Here is a 15,524-nt window from a genome sequence, read left to right as displayed (position 1 = left end):
CTGCGATCTGGAAGGGTCCTTCTGAAAACTATAACTTGGAGACTCATTTTATTCCACTACCACCTTTGGGGAGTGTCTGGATATATTGACAAAACTGCTTTAAATGATTTGAGCAATGGCTCCCAACCTGTGGTCTCCGTGGAAGGGTATTGGAGACTGATTCCCGGAGAGTGCTGAAGCCATTCTGGTCTCCCCTCCATGGGTCTTTGACTCTTGTGTTTTGCTACTCTAGCTGTCTTAATATTGCTCACAGAACCTGTCGTTGTATCCAGCTTAAGTTGGAACTTAACGTTGGAAGAGATTTTTGATATCATGTATTAAACCTCTTTCTACTGTGTCCTCCTTTGTCTCTTTGGAAACCTCAGGGACAGAGTGACAGGGATCACTCCATTTCCCACAGCAGCCCATCAAACTGTCCTACCACGAGAATATTCTTCCACATATATAATAGATAACCTCCTCCCTCTTCTGTCGTCCTTCTAGTTCTAGCCTGTGAAGATAATATACTCTGCATAAGATTTCTCCCATATCCCTGTAACTGACTTTCAGATATTTTAGGCAGCATCCCAGTTTTTTCTTTAGGCTTAAACATTTTGCATTTCCTTAACTACTTCTCATACAGGTTGCCCTCTAAGCAATAGAATTAGAGGACTAGAGTAACCATGCCCCAGTAGGATTTTTGTTCTATAGTATTGAAGCCAGTAAAATAAAGACTTCTGAAATTAGTAGGAGGCTTCTCCCCCTTCCATTAGAAGGGATAAAATTTTTGTTACTTCCCTTCTAAGGACAAGACCTACTAACCTGAGCAGGAGAGAAGCAAGCATGTAGGTGGCTGGGCCTCAGAGAACGTGGTCACTTCCCTGTAGTTTTCACATAGTCTTGGGATTTGGGAGGAAATTCATGTGGTTAGGAAGAAGGAAGTATGGAAACCAGAGTGAGCAATTTGCTGGGGTCATGATGGCTTTTTTCCCATTTCAGGTTATCCTACCTGTAAAGAAAAAATTAAGAGGAGACCTGGTGGCCGGTCTGAAGTGATCTATAATTACGTGCAGCGCCCCTTTATCCAGATGTCATGGGAAAAAGAAGAAGGAAAGAGTCGCCATGTGGATTTCCAGTGTGTTCGAAGCAAATCCCTCACTAACCTGGTAGCTGCTGGAGAAGATGTCTTGGAGGACCAAGAGATATTAATGCACCACCCACCTCAAGTGGATGAACTTGACCGGCTAAACGCCCCACTTTCTCAGATGGCTTCTAACGACTTTCAGGATTAGGGGCAGCTGTGGGCCCCTCTGCCGGCCTTTTCTCTGACTGGGATGCCCATAGCCAATCCTCCCCATGGTTTGTCTCACACTAAGTAGGAGACATGCTTCTCCCCCCTCCTTTCCTTTTCTACCATAATTAATGTGTGTCCTTTTCAGTAAGTCTGTGCCTCCGGCAGGAGATTAAAAAGGACTCACTGGTAATTAAGCTACCAGCTTTGCAGCAGCCCTGGTAACTTGAAAATTTTGGGTCTGGTGCTGTTCACCGAGTCTGCATAACTGCAAAAGCAGGAAAGGAGGTCAAGACTCCTGTTGCCTCATATTCAGCAAAGCAGTTCTCATCCTTTACACTCTGTTCTTGGCTTTTGTTTGTTTTATTTGGTTTTATACTAGGCAAATTACTTAGCAGCAAAGGGACCAAACTTAGAAGGAGACAATCTCTATCTTCTACAAGCAGGCACTAATTGGATGCCCATTAGAGGTTAGTGGAGATGCCATCCTGGTGGCCTCTGTGCCCAGGTTGCATCTGGGAAGAAATAGGCTCTCATTCAAAATGTCCAAAGGAAATTCTTAGGAGCTTCAGTTCAGTTTTTTTTTTATTATTATTGCAATGAACAATCCAAAACCTCACAGATTCTTTGACAGGAAGGATAATGTATGACAATGTTTATGAAACCTTTTTAGCTTCAAGGTTTTTGACCCTAAACAAATTGATTATTCATTTGGAGTGAAATTCACACTTTGATTATCCTGGCTTGGAATCTGGTGTGAAGCCATAGGTCTTCACCCTAGGCCAGCATGCTGTAGGTGTGGCTAGGAGACCTTAGATATGGCTTAAAAGGCTTTCAAGATGAAGGCAATGATTTCTCAGAAGTGCACAGTTTCTCAGTAGAAAGACTAGTAAGAGCTCGGTGGGTAGGGCTGGGGGTGAATCTGGGTGGGAAAACGTCACCTGCCTAGACTTTGTCTCAGTGCAGGGATTTTCGTTGTATATTCTTTTCATACTATGGAATATTTTTAGGTATCAGGATATTTTAATTTTTGAAATAGCCTATCAGCTGCTCACACTGGGTAAAAAAACCATACTAATGTCATCTCCAAAGGAAGAATGAGTTGAAGGGAAATTAGGCCTAGTCATTTTGATTGATCTGCCAGCTCTGGGTTAACAGTACATGGTGTGTGACAACCCAGATCACTCCTCTGGGTACTGTAACCACCTCCCCTGATGTCTCCATGGCTGTTAACAGTAGAGCTAAATTTAGATTCTAGAGTCAGATGTGTCTTGAGATCTTTCCCATTTTATGGTAGAGGTTGGCCTTCCAATCACCTACCCTGAGCATGTACAAAGAGACACATAGTTTCCTTCAAGTTCTCTAAGAACAGGACTGGTTTTCTTAAATTCCATTTCCACAAGATACTATAGGGCAAACTACTTGATGCCATTTTATGACCTCCCTAGTCAGAATTCTCCAAAGGTGAAGTCAGATTGGGTGTTGACAGCTACTCTTTCCAGGCTTGAAGAACAAGAGTGTGTGACCAGGGCCAGTGTCACAGGGGACATCAATGCTGTGTTCCTTATTCAGAAAAATCAGTAGTAAGGGGTTAAACCGAGCCATCCCCCAGCTACAGTTATTCTGATTATCATTGGCATCCATTTGTAAGGCTGATGGCCAGGGTTAATGTTTAGGGTTAACGTTATTTTGTAGCCAGGGGTAGTTTTATTCCTGTGAAAAGAATTGGCTGTTTGAGGTCAGGTTTGGCTTTGACCTTACTGGTACTACATTCATACCCACGACCAGCCAGGATAATTGTTTAATGGTGCTTCCTTTACGCTTTGTGGTTGACTTCCATGCTATCACAAAGGAAATTTAACTTTTGTGTAGACTATAATAAGTATGTATAATTTCTGTTTTATAGCTTAATATAACATTTAAGGGTAGACATGTCTCAGCTAACACTCTAAAACTTATTAGTCATTGCTTAGGTAAAAAGCTAGGTATGAAAGTGTGGCATGTACTTAACACTTTGTTCTACGTAAATGATTAATTTCCTCCGGCTTTCAAAAACCAGGTCTTTTTTTCCCCCAAAATTGGGTTAACGTGCTTTCAGCCCCAACCCTTAGGGTTCGAGTGAGCTGGAGATCTGTGGAGGTAAATCTGCCAGTGTTGCCAGGTGGTGGTGACGGAGGGAAAAGCTGGGCCCACAGGTTCCCTCTGGCGGAGAGGACATTTCTTCTGTACCCCACGCCCTTCCAGCCTGGAGCGCAGCATCACTGTAATTAGGTGGCTCCTTTCAGCCACAGCAGCTCTGTTCCCAGGGCCAGGACATCCCGTGGCGACAGGACCTCGCAGTTCTCGCAGGAACAAGAGCTGGGTTGCAGTCATTCCCTTCAGAGTCAGTTAGTTACTGGCCAGCTGGGCAACAGGTATTTCTAATTAAAAAGGTGAAACTCAGGTTTGGTGGTTTTTTCCTAAGTGCCTAAATAAGTAAGCCAGGCTGTTTATACAGAAACATTTTCGTAAGAAAATGTTTTTACCCAGACTGTCTTATTCAGAGGTATCTATCTCAGCAGGCCAAGATAAACCTGAATTTGAGGTTTAGGATCTGAGTTTGTGTCTGCATCAAATCATGTATTGTTGATTAGGAAACATTTGCCATTAAGGAATTGGGAGCAGGCAAGGAGACAGTGTTAAAATGTGTCTGATGAGATTACTTAATGGTTTCTCCAAAGTGGAGAAAAGGTATTAAAAGAATGACAGTAAAAAAAAGGTAAGGAAGCTAGAAAGTAGCTGGATTTATTGCATGATATGCAGTAGCCAGTATTAATAACTAAATTCTGTGTGATACCTAAGGTATACAGGTCTATGAAAATACTGTGGCATAAGCCCAGAAAGGATGGATAGTGTTCCAGCAGGTCCTTCTGTTAAGTAAAAACAATCAGAGCAGAGGCTTTAATGTCAAAGAGTGATGGGAGCCTTTATCGAGTAATAGTCAATAGAAAGTTAAGAATCAGTGATTTATTCAATGCCACTTCTTGCCATCATTTTGAAATGGTTAAACTGGGCATAGTTCAGAAAGCAAACCTGATACCTTTATGGGAGATGGAGCCACATCCGTGCTCTGGGTGGGATCACCTCTGCAAGAGAACATTACATTTTCTCTCAAAGGCAAAATGCTTGTAGGTTTTGCCTCTTTACTTTGTATTTAAAGTTGCACTTGTTCACCTACCAGTGTTTACGAAATCCTATATTTGGGATGCTTTTTCTATAATAAAATGTTATCATTTGTGTCCATGTTGTTGTTTTTTAGCAGAAAATAATATTGGAACTCAAGATGTTAAAGGGGACGGAGAGTAGCAGCACGTGGACTGCCCAGGAGAGGCTCTTTCCTACAGCAGCCGGCGGGGGCGCGGCTGGCCTGGAGCCTGTATGTGCTTTTCCCACCCTGCTATTTCTTATAATTCACAGGTTCCAGAGCCATAATGGTCTGCTCTCTTTTGAGTTTCTGGTTAACTTGCATTCAAGACCCCTTGAACCCTCAAATCCAACCAAGTAGTACCCCACAAAACCAAATGTAAATTTGAAAGGTAAGATGACTCGCAAACTTCTGTGTTCTACTTTTGGTTTCAAGCAAGTGAAGAAGCATGGCAGGCATGAAAGGCAGCTTAAGAAGGTAGGGCAGGGTCCAGGCAGGTCCCTGGGAAACACTGCTTTGGGGCATCTTGCTCATCCTCTGCTAATTCGGCCCTCTTCTAGTCAGGTGCCTCCTGAGCTCCCCTCAGCACACTTGGCCTGAGCAGCTTACTGGTGACACTGACAACTTGAAGGGGTGCTGAAGCCAGCCAGGGCCTCCCTGGCAGGCCTGCCTTTGTCAGCACAGAGGTTAAGAACATGCTCTGAAGGCATGGCCCATTGAATATGTTCAGTGCCAAGTGCTGCTTGGTCACAGGGACATGCTGACTAGGACACAGTTCCTCCCTTCAGAGGGCTCTTATAATTGCACAAAGAAAGACAGATTCATAAATAGTCCAGGTCACTCAGGAAGCGCATAAGGATGGAGTAGCCAGTTTTTACTATGAAAATTAGAGGAGAGTTCACAGGAGGGTTCTATACATGACACATGAACCAAACTGTGAAAGACAAATACTAGTCGTTTTGGATTCATGAATCCAAAAGGAAGTATTCCAGACCAACGCAACCGTATAAGCAAAAATGCGAAAGTGCACTAGTTGCTTATTGTCATCAGGGAAGAGGATGGTGGGGGCAGGGGGAGGATAGTAATGCAGAGATAGGCCAGAGTAAGGAAGGGCCCTTGTACCTCAGACAAAGGTGTTTGGTCTCATTATATAAGCTCTCAGGAGCCTGAAGGATTTTATGCAGGAGAATAACATGATCAGACTTGAAATTTAAGAGTTTCTTTGGCAGCAGAGAGGACGACAGACTTGAAAGGGGAAGGACCAGGGACCAAGGTCAGCTAAGAGACCACAACAATGGACTCAACAAGGAATGATGAAGACACTGGTAGGATGGACAATCATGCCCCAGAATTATATACGTTTACTGATGGGACTCATGTAAGAAATTTCTGGCTTGGACAGCAGGTAGAATGAGCTAGAAAAAAGGCTGTGGAGGCAAGAGGAGCTCCATAAGGACAGTTGGCACCTGTAAGAGGCCTTCCAGGTGGCAATTTCTAATAGGCACTCGGCTACATGGGATCTAGAGTTCTGGGGAGAGATCCAGGCAGGATGGTCATTTTGCAGATCTCACCACAAAAACGGCAGCTGAAGCCACAGTATGGGGGAGATCACACGAGTGAAAAAAAGGCAAAGGCATTGCTCTGAGGAGCACCAGCATTTGGGCAGTGGCAGAGGAACTACCAAGAAGGAAGTCAGAGAGGTGGGAGGAGAGTTTTTTGTTTTAACTCAACAGTGTGAGTGCAGCAGGGTGGTCAGGTAGATGAGGGCTGAAGAGAAGCCAGTGGATGTGGCAGTTAGGACGCCAGTGAACAGAGGAGTGATTATTAAAATTAGTACTAGCACGTTTTGCACATGGGATAATTAATACTAATGTGTTTCACACAAGGGGAAGAAACCAGACTGAAGTGAGAGGGAAATGAAGTAACGAAAGTGACTGGAGAGTGTTTTTCAGGAAGCAAGACTTACTCATAGCTCCACACCTCTGTCACAGCACGGGACAATACCTACCAGCCTCCCAAATCCTGCACTGCTCACCTTACCCTCTGCCAAATCACTGCTACTTACTAACACCTCTGGGAAGCTTCCTCAACCTTCCCAACAACTCAGGGTTGGCTTAATAGTACTGTTACAGCAACACTAACATACTAATAACTTTATAGTTGATGCTGCAATTCTGTTAAGCCAACTTTGTGGCTGGGAAGTCTCTCCTCAAACTGATCTGTGGTTCAGAACCACAGTGGGCTTCCCTATTGCATCCCCAGTGTACCTGGGATTGAGCTCTGTATTTTATGAATGCTTAAGTATTATGTGGGCAAGATGTTTTTCTCTGAAAATATGCCTAAAGAGCAGCGTGGAGGCTTGTTTCTAAGTCAGTGTTGGTTTTGACAGATCATTCCAGGGAAATGGTTGCTAACTAGGAAAGGAAAATACCATTCACTGAATCCTTTTGCATTCAATTCAAAACACCGTTTGGGTTACACACAGAGGCCCAGGAGAGAGTAACAGGAGAAGGTGATCCAGGAAATATGCTTTCCAAGGAAATGATTCAGAGAAACAGTAGTAGCAATCAGTGGCAGAGGTTTCCTACACTATACAGATAAGCGTTAAAATTAGCAATCTGCTATTTCACAGCCTGACCATTAATCCCAAAGGATTCCCCTCACTTTTGAAATTCTTAAATAGGTACTGAAGAAAATTCTGATGTACTCCTGAATCAAGGAGTCTGAATGACATCAGCATTGTTTCATTTTAGTATGCAGTACAGTTCAAGTTCTATTATTTTCTAACTTCTCCTAAGAGACAGGACACAGAATTATCTGTGAATAGGACCAACACTGAGCCAGTGGTTCCCGACATGTTTCTTGAAACTCATGAGCCTTGGAATGACAATACATTGTTAGGCTGCATTTAACTAACCTCTGCCTGCAGTTCCCACCCTGGTTGGTCTTTGCCCCTTCCTCTTTGCCTGAGGGTCCTTTTCCTGACCCAGAGAAGGAGGTAAGAAGTGGGACCCATAAGACTCCTTAAATCTACATCCAGAGACAGAGCCCTGCTCTGGTGGACACAGGGAGCTGAGAAGTCCATCCTGGGAGCTTGTGAGATTCCTGGTCAACCCCAGGCTGAAAAAAAATGGGGCTGAGCTACAAACAAACAGTTGTATAAAGGGTCCACCAGTTTACAGAACTTTCGTCGGCAGGTTTCCCCTTGGCCTAACTGCACTTACTGCAAGAGTGCCCACTGCCCAGTAACACTGAGCCAGGTGAAAAGAGCATAGACGTGAGGCCAACAGAAGACAGTCTCTTTACATGAACTCCAGTTCAGAAGACTTGTTCTCAGGGAACAAAAAAGCAGGTCCCATCTTCCCTGAGATGGTAAAGCATTTTGCCTAAAGGTGGTCTTCAGCGTTTAACGGTTTGCAGACAAAAGGGTCAGAGGAAGCCATCAGCACTCTGGCTCTTTGAATTACGAGCCACAGACTTATACTATTGTTTTCACACAGTTTATTCAGACATTTAAAAGTTAAAATGTGGGCATTCCCCCCCAAAAACAAATTATCCCCTGCCACTCCCCAACACACAGACTACCTACCACCCTCCCATTACCTCTCATTGTCCATGCTTACCACATACTCTTGCAAAACACATAGGGGTCAAGACCCCAACTATTTGGTAATCCAAAGAAGCTACAAAGTTACACAAAAGAATCTCACTTCCTTTTCACTAGCAAACCATGAATGAAAGAATAAGGGGAAACACATTACCTTCATCCAGAGTTAATATTTCCCTAATATTCTTTTTTCTTCCTCTAAGACATTAAAACCCAAAGCAGTTTCACTTACTACTGTAACTCTGATAGTCCATTTTTCTTTTTCTTTTCTGAATGGCTAAGCTAGGACGTACTTTCCTTTCATAGCTGATGTTAACAACCTCAAGACTGGCAGAAAGCAGTCTCCCAGCTGTGGCTTGGCTATGACACTCTGCAACAGGCAAAGTTACCACATAGGTGCAAATGATGCTTTAAGAGTTATCAAAATTTTTAAAAGTAATAATGCATTAATATGGAGCCTCCACATTCTTCTGATGCAGCAAAAGTCCTCTAAAGGCGGTGGCAGCTGTGAAAGAAAAGGCACTTTGTGCTAAAATTCAGAGGGTCTCTCTAGAGAACACCACAGCAGAGAGGCCTGGTCAGCCCAGGCCTGCACGTGACCCTTTAGGGTGAAGAGGACCATCCCCCAGGAAGGCATCTGCAAAGGAAAAATTTGTAATCATGATTCCAAGGCAAAATGGTTACTTAAAGTTGGGAGAGGAGAAATACTAAGAGGATACAAATACAGTTGCACCAAAGATTGAGGCGTGAACTTCGCACGGATTTGCAGGCTGGCTCTGCGCTTTGTATTGGGCTCGTTCCTTCACCACTTGCAGGGAGGTCTGGACACGGAGCAGGAGCAGCACCTTAGCCAAGAGGGTTCGAGGCCTCCTGCTTCTGCCTGGGCTCTCCTTGCTGTGTTCCCAGGAATAAACCGAGGTCCTTTTGGCAGCACTTGTGGGTATTGCTAGTCCACGGCAACATCCAAAGGGATTTTCTAATACAGCCGTGAAGAGAAAGTGAGGGTTTTCCACGTGATCCAGGACTCCTTGGCAATCAATGCCCAGTGGCTTTTTGGGCCTTCTAAGAGCAACAAAGGATCAAGCTGGTATCTTCCCATCAACACTCAGAAAAGCAGCGTGAGTATTTCAGATGGGTAGAAGGAAATCAAAATGGACTGAGGGTCTTTATCCTAGTACCATAAATAAAGTGCACCATGAATGGAGGCTATAAAAAGCTACTTGCCCGAGGCTGAGGTTTGGGGAGAAACTACCACCGTCACCCACTCAGAATGGTGGATCATTTCCTTCAGCCAGAATGCTGGCTACTGAAGCTTTCTTTATTGCTTTGTTTCCTTAGTACTATGGAACTTTTAGCTGTAAAGAAAAAAAATACTTGGTGGGCTTGGTAGCAAGCATATGTCACAAAATCACAGGAATTGGCTGATACTCAGTAAGTATATGTTACAATCTCAATGCTGGATGATGGCTGTTTTTCCCCCTTCATTCTGATGAACTTAGGAAAACTCAAGTTTTTTTAAAACATCAAATTGGCTCATGATGCTTCTAAAGAAGCAGGACAGCCGTTAATGGCTGATGTAGTAAAAATGGTTGTCTTTGTTCTACAGGTCATCAGATGCATCATGGAAGAGAATCCACTTACTATCACATTTCAGGAGTTTACCATGACACGTTGGTAGGTTCCATAAACTTCTTCGAAGCTCTTTCAAAACAGTTATGTGAGAAGAAAACCATGATGTTGTACAAAGAACTGCTCGATTTAGGATCCCATTTCAAGGAAACTACTTTGCTGCTTTCATGTAGGAAGGTATTGCCCCCCGCGCAGTCAGACCCTCAAAGCGCTTGTATGTGTAATTGATGAAGACCCAGTCTTTGTTCTTGTAGTCAGTGTCAGGGTGATTACTTGTTGCCACTGGGAAAGAAACAGATGTGAGAGTTGATTCACTGCCTTACCTTGATGGACTACTCAGTACTGACACTCAGTACATGACATTCTGAAGAACATATCACAGCTTCTATCTGGGAAAAGTTATTTTTCACTCTGCGAAATTTCTACATTTGCCTGCCTATGTTCTCTGAACCTCATGTTTTTCACAATATTTTAAAAGTTTTATTTTCTCATTTCTGTCATTTCAGATTACCTAACCTTTAATTTAATAAATAACAAGAGAACAAATCTTTGTGGTTCACCCATCCAGCTGAGCAGGCTAAATATGGGTGTTTGTATTCACTACTTTCCATTCAACAAGGTCTCACTGCTGCCCTGCATTAACACTGGAAAAATACTTACAAAGAGCCTGCAGTTCCTCTCCATGTTCTCTACCCTGATTTGTAAACATCACCCCAAAATTTGGGGGAAATAATGCACTTATAAGGCAGCCTGAGGCAGTGGTAGAATTACCTGTTGGCTTAAGAATATCAGATTCTGGAAACTCATCGAAGTTTGAGGTATCATCAATGCTTTTGATTTCAATAGATATTGCAGCAGGCCTCTCTCTGCCAAGGACAGACATGCCAAAAATTACTACGGTTAGTAAACATATGGATCACAAGTAATCAAGTCTTTCTCCAAAAAAGACCCCTGGTCTGACAAGGGAAGACTGTCCACTGGCAGGCAGCATTAATTTCCTTTGAAAAGCTTATGACCACTGACCAACCACACCAGCTGACTACAACCAAACGAAACTATGATGAAAAAAATGTAACAATTATTCATAGCTAGGAAGAAAGACAAGAAAAATAAGGAGAGATTGAAATCCAAAGTTAGCACACTCTCCCTGACAGCCTGCCCTGTCTGCTGAAAAGGGAAACTGAACCTCTAAATGCCCCCTCGTGCAGGGCTCTGCCCCTCTTCTACCAGAAGTGCCAACGAAGTAGAGTGGCTAAAAGGCAAAGGTAGAAATCACAAGCATGCGAATTCGAACACTACTATGAAATGGATGACAACTTCATCTTCTGCTCAACCAATGAATGCTGAGGAGGGAGGTCTGTGCAGCGCAGGCAGCTCTCTGCGAGCCCTGTCCGCAAGTTTCACGTTTCCCCTCCACTCCCCCTCTGCGCCCTTCCCCACTCTATGCTTCTTCCACTCCTCTCTTCCTTCGCTGTCTCCCAGTGATAGCCTCCACCCTAGGGGCAGGGACAGTCCTGCTGGTGGCTCCTAACACTAGAGAAGTTGGTGTGTTCTTGGTAAAAGCAAGTGCAACACAATGCTTAGGTGGTCCTTTCACCATGGAATCCAAAGTTCACTTCACTTTGGAAATGACTGCTGGCTTCAACGTGTCCCATGGCACATGGGTGACAGGAAACTCCAACTCCCAATCCTCGCCATGAATGAAAATCAGGAAAAGACCCTGAATTTCTAAGAAGCTCTCTTCCCATACTTGGCTTGCCAGTAGTGGTGCTTCTAAATTAGTATTAAGCAAACTACAGACTTTCTGAAATTATCCTGAAACTTTGTATACGGATATACCTGATATGTTCCCAGTCAACACCTTCAAAAAAAGAGTTACTTTTGATTTCCTCAACTCCAGGGGCTCCAATTCTATGTTCCCATTCACAGCAGAATCTGGAAAAGACAGAGGCCTTTCAGCATACCTCAAGTAGTCTCTTCAGAAAAAGAAAAGGAGAAATGGGAGGAAGGAGGGACCAACCCAGGAAATGATGAAAATTTTTAAAAATAGATTCACTCATGTTGAAAAGCCTGGCTGGGGGACAGGGGAAATGTTCTCTGATACCTCAAAATTAGATCCTTGGCTTTCTCAGAAATAGGAACTTCTGGAGGAAAAGTCAAAGTTTCTTTCCAGTTCATCACCTTCTTATATGTCTCTTGAGGGGTCTCAGAACAGAAAGGTGGGTAGCCTGTAATAAAAAGGGAACTTCGGAGCTCTCACATCCCAGAACTTTGAATCTGAGATTATTCCCCTTAATCTGATTCTAATATATCTTTAATGATCCTATATGTCCTTCCCTACATGACATGGACAGGATTTCCACTCACCCCAGGAAACATCTAAACCAATTGTTCATTTTCCCCCAAACTCCTAAACCCAAAGTGAAGTTGTGCTTCTGGTACCACTAGGGAGCCAGCTACTAGCTGGAGCTGGAAAAAGGAAGGAGGACAGAAGCAGAGTTGCAGAGGCGGGGCTCACTGTGCCCAAAGAGGAAAACGAAAGGATGAAACAACATCATTAAGAAATGACTCCATTCTAGGAATATCCTTATTTGGGAAAAGTGACCACCATGCCTCTCTTTGAGAACTACAGGTGAGAAGGATAGTCACCGTAATACTCCACCTGCCCTCTACACAGACCACATCCGCCTCCACAGGCATGCGTCCAGTGTTCCCAAAGACAACACAGCCAGACGATGCCACACCAGTCATTCACACAGATTCACTCAGGGCCACCACGGACAGATGGGCTCTCCTAGTGCTCAGGCATATGGCCAGCCCCACAGATGTGTCCCCTAAATACACAGACATACCAATCAACAGGGAGAGAGGTACGAGGGGTCCATGCTCTGAAGGCTTTGAGAGAGAAGGGGGGACAGCAACTAAGAAGTAGAGTGCTCGAGACACAGCCCAGTGAAGGCTCTCTGTATACAATGGGTGTTTAATAAATGCCAGTGAATGAAAGAGTTGCTAGATGGAGAGGATGGAAAAGTCGAAGAAAACCATGATAAATGATCAACAAAGCCACGAGAGGGTGCCAGGGAGCCATAATATAGTGGGATACATTTGATGGCCCAGCGTTTTCTACCTAGGAAACTTCACTTTAAAAGATGAGGGGGGAAAAGTGCTCTTAGATGACCCCCACCTGAAACAGTCTATTATCAACATAGGACTCTTTCCTGACTGCACAGAAAAAGTCCTCTGAAAGCACGCAACTTACCAATAAGCATTTCATACATGATCACCCCCAGCGACCACCAATCACAGAGCTTGTTGTACCCGGTCTGCATGAACACCTCAGGAGCAATGTAGTCAGGAGTGCCTACTGTGGAGAAGGCCTGAAACATGTACACACATCAGGAAGCCCAGCAGGAAGATGGGTGCCCAGAGTTCTGTTCTAGAGACCAAAGGCTACAAGTATCACCTAGAGCTACCCACAAACTAAATAAGCAGGATGGCCCAGCAGCTTAATGGCAAGTCTGGCTTGCCAGAGAACTTCCAAAATGAAAATAAAGCTTTGTCAGTGAGGTGAGAGACCATTCACTAGGTCAAAGGTATCTGTCGTAGCAACTAGTACCATAACTGAGCACCCAGTAAGTGCCAGGCCCTGTATTCCTTTTATGCTTATGAGCCTATGACAAAACTCAGCAAAGAGAACCTTATTCGCCCAACTTTGCAGATAAAACTCTGACACCCAAAACGGCTTTGCCCAAGGCCTCAGAACTAGTTAACTGGCAGAGCCTGGTTTGGAAATTAAATATCTTGCTCAAAACCATCCCTCTTTCCACCTCTTTAATTTGGAAAATCATAAAGGGAAATTTTATTATCAAAAGCTAAAGTTATAATCTATTGGTCAAAGGTTTATAAGTATCTGCTTATCAAACTGAAACATTTATGTAACTAGTTCTTAAAGAGTATTTTCTAAATTCAAGTAATCTACTCTCATATACCAGGACTACAATACTAGGGGAATTACAGTCAAAAAGCCTTCCTGTGCTCAGCATTTGAGGGCTTACCACATGGAAGGCTCTAATCTAAGTGCTTTCCATATTATACAACTTCTAAAGTTAAAAGCTACAGCTGTGTGGACTTTTAAAAATACTTATTATGAAATACTGCAAATATACAGAAAAAAAAGCAGACAATACAACATCCATGTATACATTACCCATGTTAAAGAGAGGTTAATAATCTGTGATATTTGTCTCAGATCATTCCTTTTTAAAAGAAACAAAACTACAGAAATGATTAAAGCCAGAATCCTCCTCTCCCCACTGAAGTCATAACTATCCTGAAATCATAACTACCCCTGTGCTATGCTTGTATTGATATTTGTATAAATGACATATAATTTCTTGTATATTTCAACTTTTAATAAAGGGTTGCATACCGTACTGCATTATTCTATAGTGCTAAAACTTGTTTTTACTCCATATTATGATTTTGAGATTTATTCATATAGCTCTAGTTCACCAATTTCACTGCTGTACACTATTCCATTATACAAATGTCACAATGTTTTTTATACATTCTTCTCTAAATAAACACTTACATTGCTTCCAATGTTTCACTAATAACAAGTAACACCTGAATAAACATTCTTGTAACACGTCCTGGGCACTGGGTAGTATTGCTGGGTCTTGCATCATGAGCATCTTCAACTTAATCAGACATCATCCAGTTGTCCTCCAAGGTGGTTACATCTATTTAACATGCCCAGTGGGATGAGCTCCTAGTGCTCCACTTTCACCAACACTTGTCTTTGTCAGACTCTTAAATTTTTACCAATCTGATGAACATGAAATAGGATCTTGCTGTTTTAATTTGCATTTCCCTTATTTCTAGTAAGGTTGAGTGCATATTCATATGTTAATTAGCCATTCAGTTCTTTTTTCTGTGAATTACTACTGTTCGGATCCTTTGATCATTAGTTGTTTTTTTCAGTTGCATCATCTTTTTTCTTACTGATTCCTTGGAATTCTTTCTTTTTTAGCTTTTCTTTTTGGCCTCACAGCTTGTGGGATCTTAGTTCCCCGACCAGAGATCGAACCCTGGCCCTGGCAGTGAAAATGTGGAGTCCTAACCACTGGACCACCAGGGAATTCCCTCGTAGTAATTCTTTATGAATCCAAGGCATTAATCCTGATTCATCAGAACATTAATCCTTTATAGTTTTATATATTGCAAATATCTTCTCCCAGACTGAGGCTTATCATTTTTTTTGAGGCTTATCATTTTTATTATGATTTTTTAAATTTGTTACATACCAAAAAATTACCAAATTATGAAGCATAATAAAATGAATACCCATGAGTCCAAATGAAGAACCAAAATATGTATCACTGATATTATTCAAGCTAACAGTGTACCCACCAGCCTATCCTCCTGCCTCTCCTCCTAACCCCCATGCTCAATTTTATGTTTATCATTCCTCTGCCTTTATCTTTTTTATTTTTATTTTTTGGCCACACCACGCGGCATGCAGGATCTTAGTTCCCCGACCAGGGAATTGAACCCATGCCCCCTGCAGTGGAAGTATGGAATCCTAACCACTGGACAGACACGGAATTCCACTCCTCTGCTTTTAAAAAGTAATTTTGGGGCTTCCCTGGTGCCGCAGTGGTTGAGAGTCCACCTGCCGACACAGAGGACACGGGTTCGTGCCCCGATCCGGGAAGATCCCACATGCCGCAGAGCGGCTGGGCCTGTGAGCCATGGCCGCTGAGCCTGCGCGTCCGGAGCCTGTGCTCTGCAACGGGAGAGGCCACAACAGTGAGAGGCCCGCGTACCGCAAA

At 43.2% G+C, this 15,524-nt stretch overlaps 2 protein-coding genes across 12 annotated transcripts in view; one reads left to right on the top strand and one right to left on the bottom strand.

Moving 5' to 3' along the window:
* The window catches only part of KCTD20 (potassium channel tetramerization domain containing 20), a 29,261-nt gene extending 24,713 nt beyond the window's left edge, over positions 1 to 4,548 (top strand). For all 8 annotated transcript variants that reach the window (XM_019949748.3, XM_019949745.3, XM_019949752.3 and 5 more), the window contains one exon: positions 979 to 4,548. In XM_019949748.3, coding sequence (XP_019805307.1) covers positions 979 to 1,271 — 293 coding nt within the window. In that variant the 3' untranslated portion in view covers positions 1,272 to 4,548. The remainder of the gene's footprint in view (positions 1 to 978) is intronic.
* Positions 4,549 to 7,938: 3,390 nt separating this feature from the next.
* STK38 (serine/threonine kinase 38) overlaps positions 7,939 to 15,524 on the bottom strand; it is a 42,154-nt gene continuing 34,568 nt past the window's right edge. For 2 of the 4 annotated variants that reach the window (XM_019949741.2, XM_019949742.2), the window contains exons 10-14: positions 12,950 to 13,067; positions 11,795 to 11,918; positions 11,530 to 11,625; positions 10,462 to 10,556; positions 7,939 to 9,972 (exon numbers count right to left, since the gene is read on the bottom strand). In XM_019949741.2, the coding sequence (XP_019805300.1) occupies positions 9,842 to 9,972; positions 10,462 to 10,556; positions 11,530 to 11,625; positions 11,795 to 11,918; positions 12,950 to 13,067 (564 nt within the window). In that variant the 3' untranslated portion in view covers positions 7,939 to 9,841. The remainder of the gene's footprint in view (positions 9,973 to 10,461; positions 10,557 to 11,529; positions 11,626 to 11,794; positions 11,919 to 12,949; positions 13,068 to 15,524) is intronic. The other 2 variants (XM_019949743.3, XM_019949744.3) reach the window with 2 other exon arrangements.

Source organism: Tursiops truncatus, chromosome 10, assembly GCF_011762595.2.
Source record: "Tursiops truncatus isolate mTurTru1 chromosome 10, mTurTru1.mat.Y, whole genome shotgun sequence".
Lineage (NCBI taxonomy): Eukaryota > Metazoa > Chordata > Mammalia > Artiodactyla > Delphinidae > Tursiops > Tursiops truncatus.
Note: the sequence above shows the minus strand (reverse complement) of the source record. Positions and strands in the feature narration are given on the sequence as shown.